At 35.1% G+C, this 15,665-nt stretch overlaps 1 protein-coding gene across 3 annotated transcripts in view; it reads right to left on the bottom strand.

The window, feature by feature from the left end:
* The window catches only part of UGGT2 (UDP-glucose glycoprotein glucosyltransferase 2), a 92,547-nt gene that overhangs the window by 22,555 nt on the left and 54,327 nt on the right, over positions 1 to 15,665 (bottom strand). For all 3 annotated transcript variants that reach the window (XM_074562862.1, XM_074562871.1, XM_074562879.1), the window contains exons 22-29: positions 14,958 to 15,089; positions 12,841 to 12,968; positions 11,101 to 11,196; positions 9,260 to 9,362; positions 4,471 to 4,550; positions 2,564 to 2,753; positions 1,537 to 1,695; positions 47 to 132 (exon numbers count right to left, since the gene is read on the bottom strand). In XM_074562862.1, coding sequence (XP_074418963.1) covers positions 47 to 132; positions 1,537 to 1,695; positions 2,564 to 2,753; positions 4,471 to 4,550; positions 9,260 to 9,362; positions 11,101 to 11,196; positions 12,841 to 12,968; positions 14,958 to 15,089 — 974 coding nt within the window. The remainder of the gene's footprint in view (positions 1 to 46; positions 133 to 1,536; positions 1,696 to 2,563; positions 2,754 to 4,470; positions 4,551 to 9,259; positions 9,363 to 11,100; positions 11,197 to 12,840; positions 12,969 to 14,957; positions 15,090 to 15,665) is intronic.

Genomic DNA, 15,665 nt, shown 5'->3' with positions numbered 1-15,665 from the left:
CACTTTCAGATTTATTCACGTTTCCAAAAGATGGATTAATACTTACGAAAAAACCTGATAAATGTCTTCAGATCTTCCTTTACGCAATCTCAGTGTCCAAGCACCTGGATTTGCTTTCAGCTGAAAATACCCCTAAGAAAAAAAGGAAAGACAGTCACTTGTTCCATCAGCATTTCAGAATCAACCATGTACGCTTACAAACATCAATTATCCAACATTTGGTACCGCAGACAGGGTTAGTAGCCATTAACTACTGTCAAACCAGCACTGAAAGTAATATGGCAGTGACGCAATCAAGGATCACCTTTCCTGTATGTCCATATTAATGCCTTTCAGTGCTCCATTTGTTTCTAGCTCCACCTAGAACAGCAAGTGACTGAGTAGGAAAGAAATAAATTATTAAACTGACCCTAAACTGAAAGGCTTTTTTGAAACCTACAATTTTTGTCTGGAACAGCTTTCCAAGTCAACACAGCTCCTTCCCAATTTAGGAACACTGCATACAGCTATCGCTATGTGAAAGTCAGATGAAGCAAGCTTTGGAATGTGAAGAATCATTAAAAATTTCATCACGTGGAACATCTGCTGTTGAGATCGTATTTGGTATTTGTGTAAAAATCAAAGATTCACAGTTTATTAATCATTTTATTCTTTGTGATACAAAGAACAGCAGATAGGTAACAGATCTTATTTATCAAAATCCTTCCCTATCAAATGACCTTAGCCAATAGAATATAAATCTTTCATTTTGGAAATAACAAGATTTTCTGCTCTACAGGCTGCTAAAATGAAAAATAATTACTTTAGATGACCAGAGGAATTCTCAGATGTGGATTTGTCCTACAGAGGCTTTAAGCGCTTGACTGAAGTATCTAAAATAGGAGCCTTCTTTTGCCTGGATCATTGTGTGACAAAAATGGTTATTTTAATCAGAACATGATTCATACCTTACATTTGTCAGTGGAATCTCCATCTGAATATAACTACCTCCAACCATCTACTTAAGACAATTAGGCTCCCAGTTTAGGTATTTCAGATAAGAATCTAAAATTAGCCTATATCCAAACCTTTATTGGATCAGAAGAGGAGCGGAGGAAAGCTCAGCAAATTAGAATCATAGAATGTGTTGGGTTGGAAGGGACCTTTAAAGGTCATCCAGTCCAACCCTCCTGCAGGAAGCAGGGACATCTTTAACCAGATCAGGTTGCTCAGAGCCTCATCAAGCCTGGCCTTGAATGTCTCCAGGGATGGGGCCTCCACCACCTCTCTGGGCAACCTGTTCCAGTGTTTCACCATCCTCGTTATAAAGAGCTTCATCCTAATGTCTAATCTAAACCTACCCTGCTCTAGTTTAAAACCATTGCCAATTAGAGATACACATCTTTTGTAGATGGTCTTAACTCCAGGATACTCCTGTTACTTTTAGCATTACTAAGTTTGCAACACAGAGAAATGGACTTAACGAACAAGAAGCTCATGAAGAATTCTCATGAAGAGCGTGCAATTGTAATGACTATTTCTGTACTTAATACTTACCAGGTTGGCCATCACAATAGTATCAACCATGACAGGATTATTCTTTGTGCCCAGAGTGAACTGTAACCCTCGAGGAGGTTGTCCAGTTGTCACATCAAAGCAGTGTCCTTCAAGCAATATATATTCTAGTTCATATTCTGCTATAACTGTCCCTTTTATCTGTGGAAGGAAGATTTCCTCAATAAATTACGTCATTTAACTATGTGGGAAAAGCAACATGTTGCAATGACAAATATGTTGCATAGGATTTACCTCAACTAAATTCAGCTGTCAAACAAGAGAGAAAGGTCCTTCCAGAAGGAATTTCACTGAATTTTAAAATAGGTATCCAAGGTAAAGAGGATGAGTCTCTGTGTGGAGGGACCTTCTCTCCACTGACCATTGATGAAGCTGAGGCATCCCAGCTTTGGTAAGGTAAATCCCAACCTTCATTTTCACAATACACCTTCCAAATACACAGCTTTGGTCTATCAAACACCCTCAATATTTTGAGTAAGTTTCATGACCGAAATGAATCTAGTGACTTTGAAGCTGATGGATTAAAAATAATTTTAAAATTGTGAACTAAAAAAGGTCAAATATATTTTAATATATATTAATAAACAGCCATCTGTTCATGTTTATTTGAAGATTTACCTAGGTTAAACCCATTACTACCAAAAACATATAAAAAGAATAAAAGAGAAATAGAAAGCTAACACACAGAATCCCTTAATTGCTTTCTTTTTATCTAAAAAAAATAGTATTCCTGTAAACATTATAAAGCAAAACGTAGCAGATAAATTGCTTTCACTTGTACTCTGAATTCTGAATTTTTCTGTTTCATTGCTTTTTTTTTTAAATTAAGAGAAAACGTAAAAAAAGATGATGAAAATATAAGTGGTAAAATGCTGACTAAATAATCAATTACCACAGAAAATATTTCCAGAAAACAGACACACAAAAAAACCTCACAGTATTTCCATTTCCCTTGAGGTAGAAAACTTGTCCAACACAAGTTTTATAATGTTTACAAACTATTACTTACATCCTGTAAATGAATGTTATCGAGATCACAGGAACTGTTTACTGCTTCAACCAACCAGCTTTCAGGAGTGATCATATTTAGAGTTAAAAGAGGTGATTCTGGCAATTCCAGGAATTTTGCCATTGGTTCAGAAGGAAGGTGCTTGTTGATCCCATAAGTTAATTCTGGTTCCAGAACAAAACGATAGAAGCTGTTGAAAAAGTGTTTTTAAAAAAACCCGTAAGTTTACTGACATATGAAGATCCAAACATGAAGTTCTTCTAAAATACTAAAATATAATGAATGTTTTCCAAATTATTGATGTTTGGAGGCACGGCAGCTCCCTATTCTTTTGGAATACTGTCAGACAACACCTTTATTCTTTTGCAATACGTCAGACAATTTGATACGCTGTATCATATCAAATGGGCTGGTAGATGAACACAGATCTATTCCCTTTTGAAAATCTTTTGCTGTGAAAGTGCCTAGTTTCCAGTAACATTCTAAACAGCCGGCAAGATGAATACCCGAGAGGTGGATCTCAACATCTTGACTGTGAACCGCCTTGAATTCTCAGAATCTGTATCACTAAACTAAGCAGCAGGACTAACGTCTGCTAGAAGAAAAGAGTCTTTGGGAACAGCTCTTGACACTAGCAGCAGCAAAAGACAGAGCAGAGGAAAGGAGGGTCCTTCTATTCCTCTGCAGCTCTTACCTCATTTATTCCACAAGTAAAAGTTCCTTGCAACAACAAAATAACGATGATTTTCTTCCTTCCTCTACTGATACTCAACAAAATGAGAAGAATCAGTACAGAGAAAGAAGAGCACTAAAGACGCAGAGTGAAAGAAGCAAGCAATGAGTGCTTCATACAGGGGCACTTGTATGAAGTAATTAAATGTTACTAAGAAAAGTAAAAAGGTAAGAACATCTGTACCCATCAGGAGGAATACAGTTTTCCCCACAAAGTATTTGGGTTGGTGTGCAGATGCATTTCGTATTAAACCACTACTGCAAGAAAAATACAACCTTTACGCAGGGTAGATGTCAGGACACTTTTTGCTCTCACCTCTCCCAAGCACAGGGAAAGAACCAGGCACTAACACCTGCAGAGTGCCTAAATTTAAAAGCGATCATGAAAACGTTCACCCAAGATCACTCAGAAGACTGATGAGATTAAGACACTCTTTTGCGGTATAAGAGACGCGAGTTCAATTCCTCTCAAACCGAATAGAAACTAAGGACTTCTGTTTTGTGAGGAAGTGATTAACTAGTCTGGTGGCTAAAGGGCAGGCAATACTAGCAGCCTCTCTCGTAATAAGATTGTATGTAAAATACCTGCCAAAGGGATGGCAGTGCTTAAACATTTCTCTTAGAGGGACTGGAATCCTCTCTGGGGAATTCACTTCAGTGTAACTGTTTGTAACTGAGTTAGTGAACCCTGGTCTTTACAGACAGTTAAAAGAAATGACAATTTAAGGCAGGTACTTTTAGGATATAATATTCTTAATGAATTATAACAAGATCTCAAATGCAGACTGGACATTTACTCAGATCGATTTAACTTTTAAAGTTAAGGGTACCTGTAAGAAGTGACCAAGTCAGGCAGACAATCTCCCCCTGCAACTTTTCAGAGGCACAAAAGGCTCTCCACTGATTTCGCTAAGGATTGTTTATGAGAGGTGCATTTGATGGACTACATCACTTCCCTGTGATCCCATGCTTGACACCACAGAATTAGAATTTTTCTCCAGACAAGTGCAAACTGCTCGGGTAACATTCAACTTACATTCAAAGAAACTAACGAATGCAACAAAAGAATTCAGAAACACAAGCCACTGTTTATTTTTCAAGGGAATATACACTAAGGCTGTTTTTCCAAAACGAGCTAGATCATACACTTGTAAGAAAAGCTATAAACTACTTACCTCTTCAGTGGCACTTCTGACAGCTTAGACCTGCAGTTCAAAAACAACCTGAGTTTCACATTGATAATGTCTTTGAGCACCTACAGAAAAAAAAAAGATCTCTCTAAAAAAATAGTTCTTGGTAATCATCAAACTTTGAGTATAAGCCAAAGTTATCCTTGCCACATCCTGTCATTTCTCAAGCTTCAGTAGAAATCTCAAACATTTTAAAGTTCTAAATTTATCTGTATATTAAGGGATGTTGTCAGATATTCCAAATAAAGATTTGACCTTTTCTAAAACTGCATGAGTTAGCATATGATATTCTTGATAGTCAAAATGTTAATGTTTTCCCCTAGTGATGCAGTTTTTTAAAGAGCAGCTGTCCCCCTTTTCTAATACTTGAATCAATTACATTATCACCGTTCTTTTATTGTTTTCTAGAAGATTTTAATGCACTTGAAAGTCTGTAAATATAACACATGCCTTTTATTCAATAACCAATCTTAATGACTTTCACTCTTATTAAAACAGTTGCATACAGTAAATTGTTGAATAAAGCTCAGAGAATTATTCTAATACTTAATTATTTGTTAATCTTCAATGGCAACAATAGATTAATGATGTGTTAAACTATTCAATCAACTTGAAAACATTCCAGTAAGTTAAAATATTTCTACTTCTTTCTCAGTTTCATCTATTCATTTCTAAAATACTGATTTTCTGGATGCTGTTATATAGGAAGCATAATATTAGGACAGTATTTTTTCCTTATTTTTGTTAGCAATCAATTTTGTTTAAAGTTAACAAAGTTATGGATTTCTTTAAAGCCCTCAAAACCCCTTACCAAGTTATCTTCGCTTCTGTGTTTTCTGATCCAAAGTGCTTATTTGAAAGCATAAAGCAGCTGTGTCTACGTTTATGGATATTAGCAAACAAGATATTAAAGCTAAGTTAAAATACTGCTACCACTAAGACTAAAATCTAGAATTACTATAACAGCAAGCCAATTGGTAACAAAGCAAGACAACGGTCATCCTTAAATCTCTCTTATTATAACCATTTTTTTCCTCTTTCTTCAGTTCAACCCATGGCTATGCATATTCTTTACTATATGCTACAACTTCACATAGTCCTAGGGACCTGTTCTGCTCCTCATTTCTCATTCTCATCCTTTTTGTCACATGAATACCACCACTGAAAAACTACTGAGCAAAGGATGAAGACTAGGGAATGGTATAAGGGTGAGAACAAGTAAGAGGCAGGAAATGAGAACCCAACAGCACTGGAAGCATGAGATGGGAAAGTATTATGTGACATGGGCTAAAGACCACCAAAAACCAAAACAGAGGTCAAAGTCACTCAAGAATCTATCATTCAAAAAAAACCCCATTTGTAACCAGTGCTAGCTGGTCTCATCTACTAAAACATACCCAGAATTTTCAACATTAAAGAAAACAATTTCTCAAATAAAGATGCTGCATGCGAAGTGATGTGAATCTCTATTGGACTTTATCTTCAAGCAAGACAAAAAACCCCCATCCATTAGTAAGAAGGATACTTCAGCGATCTGCACGGAGAGGTTGTTGTGTGTAGAATAAAATGATCTTGAAAAAGACTGAGGTACCATCTTCATTCATCAGCTGACCATGAAATTTAGTGTAGTATCATAGCCAAAAGAATAATGCAGTTCTTAATTAACATTTCAAAGGAATTTAATAGGAAATGACGGATAAGACAAGAATGCATTATCTCTGTGTTTTCCAACAATGCAAATTCTGGAATACTGTATCTGGTTCTGTTATTTAGGGCTGCTGGGGACACCAAAACCCAGGGCATTCAAGTGAACACATGAAAACAGGTTACGAGACTGGAAAGCCTCTTCTATAGCAGGGTATTTGAAGAGTTCAGTCTGTTTACTTTAAATAAGAAAATCCAAAGAAGAGCATGGAAATTTAGTTCAGGGAGTATTGTTCACACTGCAAAAAATAGGTGAATTATTTCAGTTTACTATGATTGGAAATTATTTAAGAGCAAGTTTTATTTTGCACGTGCAGTCACTTTGCAAACCGCTTACTGTAAGTTACCACAACTCATCCGAAAAGCATTAACTAACCCATAAGTATTCAACCAATCACTTGGAATTGGTCTGTGAACATCACCATAATACGAAGCATCTACACTGAAAACAAACTCTTTATAATAGAATCTTCAACAGAACAGGCAAAATGATACAGCATGGAGCTAAATAAAAATCTGCAATTCCAAGCCTGAGTTTAACAGTCAGGTTCATTAGCCACTGGAAAATCTCAGCAGTAGCTGTATTCAACTGCTTGATAATATTTTAATTAGCTTTAGATTAAAAAAAAAAAAAAAAAAAGAAGATTTTTACTTCAAATGTTAATTGATAAAAAGAAGTCTTATGACCAGTGTTATACAGGAAATCAGACTAATTATCAAAAGGGGCTCCTTCGGAGATTCCTGTCACTTTAGGGATGGCATAAGAGTTTCTCCCTGAAGACAGAAGAACCTAGAATAAAAGGCAGAAGATAATTGACAGGAAAAAAGAAAACGTTTGATTTTTCACTCCACATTTTTGAGTTCTTTGACAGTTACTGGAATAAGAAAAAAAAAAAAAAGAGTAGATGATCCTAAGGATTACATACTGCCAGGGCAAAGCAGTTAGGCTAGGGGACATGTAGTTTGTTCAAGTGCAACATGTATAACATTTTTGCAGCTTTGCTATCTTGTCTGGAAATATCTGATGCTGAAGTCTATGATAAAACTTTTTGAGAAAGGGAAAACAGGTTATATGGAAAGTTCTACCTGCCTCCCACTAGAGAGGATATAGAGCAGTTCTTATGACACAATCCAGTATATATTTTAAAAACAGATAAAGGCCTTGGCTCTGCTCTCATCCATGCTCTGACTCATACCTTGCCTCTGGCCTTAAATTCCCACTTTCTCAGAATAAGCAGTAAAGTTTAAATTACAGTTTACCAATAGCTGTTTCCACCTCCTCAATTTCAGTTCCATTTAATATGAGTAACTTTTTGTTTATATTAAAAAAAAAAAGTTTTCTTTGAAGTGACTATAAAGTGACACAAAGTAATAAAGTAACATGCTTTCACCAGGGTAAAAAAAAATAAAAATATCACAATGTGGACATAATCACCATGGACTGGGGCAAGAATCGTGTGTTTTGCTGTGGTAATTACCACGCAAATTTTGCACTATTAATAGCTACCATCCCAATATACCGGCCACTAATCCAATTGTGTTATTCAAAAAAGATCCTTTAAATATGAATATATCCCAGTGCTTAAAGTTTACATTATTTAAGTCACCTATATACAGCAAGATAATCAGAGAGGCATCCATTTAGGAACTTTGAGTTTGGGCCTTGCTGTACATGTAAGCATGTTTTGTCTACACCAGGAGGTAGTGGTTTTCCAGATAATTATATGTTTGCTTTTATTTTTAATTTTCAGGTTATTTTAATTTTCATTTTAAAAAATAAAAGATAAGTTTCACCTACATTAAAATACTTCCCATTTGTTTAGTTTTAACAGCATTTTGTTATTCTCTCCGAAGGGTTGGCTTCTTGAATAAGACTCCTACGAATGAAGTAGGATCTGTGATAACTGAATAGCCTGGTACACCCCGGGGGTCAATTGCCTAGGCATCCATTAGGGAAGACAGTGCTCATTAGGGAGCCTGTGCCACTAGGAGGAATGGAAGCTTCTGATCTGAGCTGCAAGGTCCTTGATGCAACTTACCACAATACAAACTTCTGGCTGAACAGAGAGAGTTTCCAGTCAATTCCAAAATGAAAATACTTTCATTTGGTAGTATCGAGCTTTCACTTTAACTGAGAATGGTGAAATAAAAGATCTGGCTCTAGACAGAAGATAGTATTTCACAGTCTTGAAATATCAGAATTTTCATGAATTTTTAAAATGTTTTACTTTACTATTAACTACGAAGAGCAAATGGATCCTTCGACATTTGATACAAAAAGCATAAAAGGGTATGAAAGTGGGAGGGGAAAAAGGAATGTAAGAATTTATGAAACTTTCATAATTACTGCAGAGAAAAAGATAAAACAGGATGCAGCAAAAATCAAGTTACGGGCTTCAGAATTGTAACAGACCATAAAGAGAAGACAAAATTTACATTTTTATGGGAAACTATAAAGGAACCTGAGGTAGAGTGATATCCTGCAGCTAGTGAAAAGAGAAAATCATTTTAGGAGCTACGTTTTTAGGACAGTATCTCTTTAGATGATCAATAGCTACACACAATGGAAGACTTCTAGATATACTTGGTAGCATTAATCAACTAAGAAATACCCTTCCAAGAGCTGAAAGGTTTATAGTGCAATCTTCTTATGATGATATTACGGGTCAGATTTAGACCACCTCATTTAGGTACCTTGGAAAACTAAGGTGATTTGGTTTAATGGAAAGAAGCATATGCCTCTTAAGATTTTTGAGATGGGGGATCCTTTCCCTCTATATTACACAATCTCCTTCTTTCTTTTTATTGACTATAAAGAGCATTTATGGACTCACTTTTAAAAGGACTGGTTCAAGGGGCATCTGAATTTTAATTGCAAATGAGGTATTTACAATGATGAATCAGATCATCCCCAACTTTTTAATATGAATTTAAATAACTAAATATATATATTTTTTAAAATACCTACTTTTCGTTTACTTCTTTATCACACTGTACACGGAAATTAGAAGAAGTTTAGTAAAAATTAAACTACAAATATGCAAATTAAAAAAAATGACCACCATCTTACAATCAATAAATGAGCCATCTTCTGTGCTTCTCTTGTCAATGGATCCACAATAGCAATAACATCATAGAATGGTTCATTCTGTTGGGGATCGACTTTTACTACGCTGTTAAAAAAAATTAATAGACAAGTGACAAGAACACTCTAAACTGAATTTGTGGAATTAACAAACATTTTTAGGCATGAATTTGTAATATCAGAGGCACTTTAGATTTTACTGCTCATGAAGATGTTTCCCTCATTTCAAGTAGTAACCATTATTGCTCCCTGTGATATCACTAGGAAAGCTAAACGTGAACAACAATAAAAAATTTAGCGTTACTCTACATAGTTACATATTGGTTATTGATTAAATACATGCCCCGTAACAAAATTAATAAAGTAAAAGGAAAACACACAGCAAAGTTTTTTAAACGGCCTTTTTGTTACTGGTCTACAGTTTCCTTCACCGATATGTAGAATTACCAGATTTGACAAGTGCCAGCAGTGACACAATTTTTAAAAAACAGTGGGAAAAATGGCAACTGACAAGTGTGAAACTTGACAGGCTGGACTAGCTTTATGCATTACGGAAAGTAATTTAGTTTGATAAACTCGATTAGACTAAGTCAAGGAGATCCTTGTTAAAAGTCGTCTGGATCTACAGGAATGAGAAGTTAGTAAACCTCACTTACAAAAAAAAAAAAATCATGTGCTGAAAATACACAGAATGGACTATCTGAATTTGTTTTCCACAAAAAACATACCTAGAAATGTGAGTACCATTAGTGAGTCAAACGCCTTCCAACAGGGTAGTAATACAGTACTGGCCGTTGTTAGTGCAAGTTTGGAAAACGTGTTAGCCACTTAAAACAGGCTACTACTGATTTCACTCCTTGTATTTTCAACAACAGGACCAGCCCATCGGCACAGCACGCTATAGCACCTTTACCAATAAAAACAAGCACGGATTTGGAAATAGCATTACAAAAGTTTTTATTTTGATCATGGTTCTTGTGTTATCATATGTCCTTTTAAAAAATGTACCTGTCTGCTCCAGAAAGCTTGCCCCAGCTAAGCTTAAATTAAAACCAGCTACCATTAGAGTATCCCATTACAAAGAGGATAAGATTCACAGATGCACATGTTGGCATTTTAGGTCTCATTTATTAACAATGACAACAAAAGACGACACTTAGGGTATATTCACTTTCTAAATCTGGGATCAGAAACACAAGGAGCCAACATACATGTAAGTACACTAATGACATTAATATGAGCTGGCCAAGTGTAAAACTGTTAGCTGATCTGTTCAGTTTTTCTTCAGGAATTAAGTGCCAACGAGCCCTACTAATTTGCATTTGAATGAAATCTAGGTGTATTAGCTGTGGATTTAGCTGTGGTCAAGAATGACACTGCTAAGCCACAAACTGTTATACAGGTATAAGCCTTGACAATACTACATGAGATCCACAAACAGAAAAAGCTGTACTAGAATTTTCCACATTAATGAAAATCAGTGGGGGCTTCTTTTAGCTCTAATCTGTGAAAATACTTCTAACATTTTAGTAAATGCACAGACTCCAAGTTTTCTAACTCCAGATCACCACTTGCGATTCACACCAATTGTAATAACTTTTTTTTTTTCAGCAAAGGACAAGGCAGGAAAATCACTGAATATTACTAATTAATTTATGAAGAAAGAGGTAAAGATGAACAGGTTGTTCCTACAACCACAGAATCAACAACTTCTTTTAAAACTGGAATGCTTACTCAAGTTTCCAAAGACCTTATGTACTCATCAGTATATTCTAATTTTAATATGAAAGTACTATAAGTGCATTATCATGACAGACAGAACTTACCTGTGCTGTTCTTTGAGTAATTCAGCATCTTGTCTCACCTCCGTTTTAGGCAAAGACGACAGTAGGGCATCTATTTTCATAATCAAATCACTGCCACTATATTAAATAAGGCACATATAATTTGTTTTTCATTAGAAAAGCAGTAAAACATTCACATTTTCATGTCTGTCTGTCTGCATAAGGAATATTTAAAAAGCCCACATCCCAAACCTGGACTCTTTAAAACAATTATCACCTGGAGATTTGCAGCTTTGAGTAAAACCTTTAGCATGACAATGCCCAGGAACCACTAGTGCCTTAGAGCTTGTGAACTGTACGCTTCTTAAAATTAAATGATACAGAATTAGCAGAATTACCATTCAGCCTCACAGTTTGCATGGTACAATCTACTGACATTTATAGCTCTTTATTCCCTTTCTTTTTTTTGCCATTTTTTCCCTTTGTGACAACACATCTAGGAACGGACATAAATGAACGAGTTTCAAGTTTACTTGGCCACATCTCTTAATTTTTTTTAGTACATCTTGCTGGAATTTCCTTAGAAACCTTAGTAGTTCTATATCACTGGCACTAAGTCCTAATATTTGACTAAATATGTTTTGCCTCTCACTACTTATCTCGTTGATAGTTCTACCTCTTCTTGTTTTTGTTTTTCTGGTAGTTATTCTTTCAGTTGTGCCAGTCCTTCCAGATAACAGAAGTGATACTCAGACACAGAATGTCAATAAGACACTGTAAATACAATAAAATTTTGCTGTCGTCTTTGTACACAGAGTGGATCCTTAGATTAAAAGCTGGCTAGAACTCATCTTTACACTTCTTCAATTAACAGATGTGTGAATGCTGTCTAGCAGGGTGTCAGAGCACCACATCTGCGCACGCCTCTACAGGCTCCTTTTCCAACGATTCCCAAAGACAATGCACTTTCTTACTTCAAATATCAATATGCAGTCTTTAATACGCAGTCTTTAAGATGCACTGGATTTTATCGAGCTTATTATTATTCTTTACAATTGCCCTTAAGTAAACAAAAGCTAGTAGGAATTGTCTACAGTCAGCTGTACGCATCTTTTGGTTTTAAGCACAGTGAGAGCAGATAAAATATTTGGAGTGATTTAGCAGAGCTGCACACATGTTATGAGGCAAGTTGGAGAGGATACGATCCTTCAGACACCCAGTGCTCTCTTATGCCCTAGCTTCATCGCACATATGATAAAAGAGGGCATGTCTCTTGAATAACGCCGGGCGCCTTTTTTTCAGCTCTGTGCTGTAATGAGGTACCAGAGAGTCTGTCAGCAGCAGGGTAAGTGACACACAAAGTTGAAACCTAACATACACAGTTTGTATATGCAGTGGAAAACTATGTCAAATAGCATAATTAGCCAAGCATAAAGGTGATACAAAATTTAGCAGATGTGCCATTTCTTTTAGAAAATAGGGCGAGAGTTTGAGTAGGTAAGGAGACTAAGCGTGGCAGGGAAACGCTAAAAAGGAAATGAAGGACTGTTAAACCTGTCTACATAGAAGTACTCAGATACTAAGTAAGAGGATAGCAAATATATACCATGCAAACAACAAAAAAGTGCATGTAGAGGGTATATATATATATATATATATGAGTATATAGTATGAGTACTGTGACTATATATTTCTTATTTCCCTTCATGCAAAAGGATTATTTGTCACAGGCAATAAGTGAGGCAATATATCATAAAGCCTCAAAATACAAAAAAATTTTACCTTTTACTACTGTTTCCCATCTCTTTGACAATAGCTTTAATCTTCTCCGCTGAGGTACTGTATGTTATTTTTTCCAACAAATTAAAGTCTTCTGCATAGAATTCATTTTCTTCTAAAGGACCCAGTACCTTAGATAGAGAAAAAATGTTACTAAACATAGAATGTCCCAATAATGTTTCTTCTGTAAGCAAAAATATACAAATATTTTAAATGAATGCACAATATTCAATATGCAACCCCCAGCCCTATATACATCAATGTTATTAACTATATAGTACTAAACTGTACATTAACTAAGCAAGATTAAGTTTTTACAGTTATGTAATTACAGTTAATTATCTGTCACGAAGAACAGCTGCAATGATATCCATGGTATTTTTCATTACGGATACTTATGTAAAGGAGTACACTATTTAGAAATAACAGATCTAAGTTTAAGAAAAAGCTCTGTTAGGTACACTATTTCAAACTGAAATTCAAATTACTATCTATCTGCCTACTGCGCTCTTTAGTTGTTTAATTCTGTGAACACAGTCTTGGCTTCTCAGATGAAGCAGAATGGATAGAATGGAAGAAAAGAGCAAAGGACAAGAAATGCAGGATATGCAGAGACAAAAACCAGAACTACCACATTTTTTCGGTGTCTGAAGGAAAAGAAGGTGCCTTGAAGTCCCAGAAAACAGCTTTGAAGATGCTGTTTGGATTTCCTACTCATAGTCTACCAGGCTAAACTGACCCAAGTCAGCTTCAAGAGCCTACAGGGCTCCTAGGATATAGAATGTCATGATGTAAATCTGGTGCTGAATGCCTCTCTCACAAAATTCAACTGCTTCCTAGAAATGAGAGGTCATCTAACAAAATTCCACTTTTGAATTTTTTATTAATATTAATGATGCATAAGATAATCACACAATGGTTCTCTCTATGAAATACCATGCTACTTTTGTAGAAGCCATAATTAGAAAAAAAAAAATTGCTCATAAAAACAGGACTTCAGTGCTGACGCAGCGAGGATAGAAATTAAGGATATCCCATGTCTTTTTTAAAAGTAATCTTTTAAAGTGAAAACATACTTTCAGATAGATGAATCTATATTATCAAATTCATCCATGTATTTTTAAGAAATGTATTTCCTCAAAACTTAAAATATTACATCATTTGAGCTTTTCTGGGCATGGAAAACAGAAATAACATTTTCTAAAATAACGCTGCATATTTAGCTGTGTGTGTGTGTGTGTGTGTTTGACAAAAAAGCCAACACATTTCTTTTGTGCTTCATCAACAAAAGCGCTTTCTGTGGGTTTGATAATGGTATTCCAGTTGTATCTTAGAAGTCATTTAGGATGCACAAGAGTAATTAAGAACATAATTTAAAGACATTTTCCAATAATGAGATGCCAACACAGTATCTCCATTTCTTTCTAATGTGGAGCAATAAATAGAAAATAGAGAAGAGTTAAAGAGTAGTTTGTGCAAATTGTGTTTGTAACATTAGGTATGGACTGTCATTAACTAGTACTAAATATTGAACACAATATTCTATTTTTTAAGCACAGTTCATCTACAGCCACATTGTAATTCAGGCTATTGGTTTCAGGATATAAATTCAAGAAATTCAATCAACAAAACTACTATACTTTTATCTGAACATTAAGAATTAAGACTATAGAACAATATTTATAATATTTATAAACAATATGAGTTTTTAAAGATTGAAATAACTATCCTAGTCAATGTAATTTATTTTTTATTATATATGCAATAGTTTATCCTATCCCAAAAGTGTAAAATATAGGTAACTTCAGGATCAAAATTTATTCTTAAATACCATTAATAACACATCAAATATTAACTTACTTAGAGAATATTGTCAGATTAAGTTTTAAAATAGCCATGGGAATGACATAAGTATATAGTAGCTTCAATGGAGTGGAGCTAATAAACAAATTAGGAGTAAAGCAAAATAAGAACCAAGGCAAACATTCATACCACTCTCTAATAACAGGTTGCATAAGCGGAAAAATCAACAAATTGCATTTTCTTTAGCTTGAAACTGAACTTCCAGGAAGTAAAAAGTACCTACAAAAAGACTGAGATGACTTTAATTTCTTTCTTACCCTGCCATTGCTCACAACAGCCATTTGCCCAGGAAGCAGCTTAAGAACCTCCTGGCAGAACATCTGGTGGGTTTTAATTATATCCAGTCCTAAAGTGTTGTACTTCTTCTCAAAAGCATTATTATCCATTTCCTAAGGCAAAGGTAAAGTATGAGATGGTAGAATGATTAAGCAAAAAATAATTTTTGTAACAGCAGAGGTAAGCAAAGATTTTCTTCAAGTTACATGGTAACCAGAAATCAAAATAAAGCAACGACCTCAGCTTCAATATAAGTAATATGACTATTTGTGTGGACCCACAGTTTCCCAACTAGTTAGTGTGCAGCTTTTACCCTTGGGCAACTGTGAATAACCATGAGAGGAAATCTGAGCCTGAGATTAAACGCTTTTTCTAAGATCCAGCACAAAGTTGCATGAAAAATAACACACTCTGTTAACAACTCAACTGTATTCTCACCTTTAAGAAAGGGACATATTACTCTAATAACCTAACAATAATTTTAACATGGTCGTTTGATACAGCTTAAACATGTTTTGGGGATGCCAACATCATCGAGCAAGACACATAACAAATCATTGTTCAAAGTGGGAAAAAATGCTGGAACTTTGCCATGCTTACAATGGCACTGTACCTCATCTGTTAAAATTATCCCACTAAATTAAATTCTACTGATATGTATTTCTTCATTAGAAATATACAAATTAAGC

This window comes from Larus michahellis, chromosome 1 (genome assembly GCF_964199755.1).
Source record: "Larus michahellis chromosome 1, bLarMic1.1, whole genome shotgun sequence".
Classification (NCBI taxonomy): domain Eukaryota; kingdom Metazoa; phylum Chordata; class Aves; order Charadriiformes; family Laridae; genus Larus; species Larus michahellis.
This window is presented reverse-complemented; position numbering and strand designations above follow the sequence as displayed.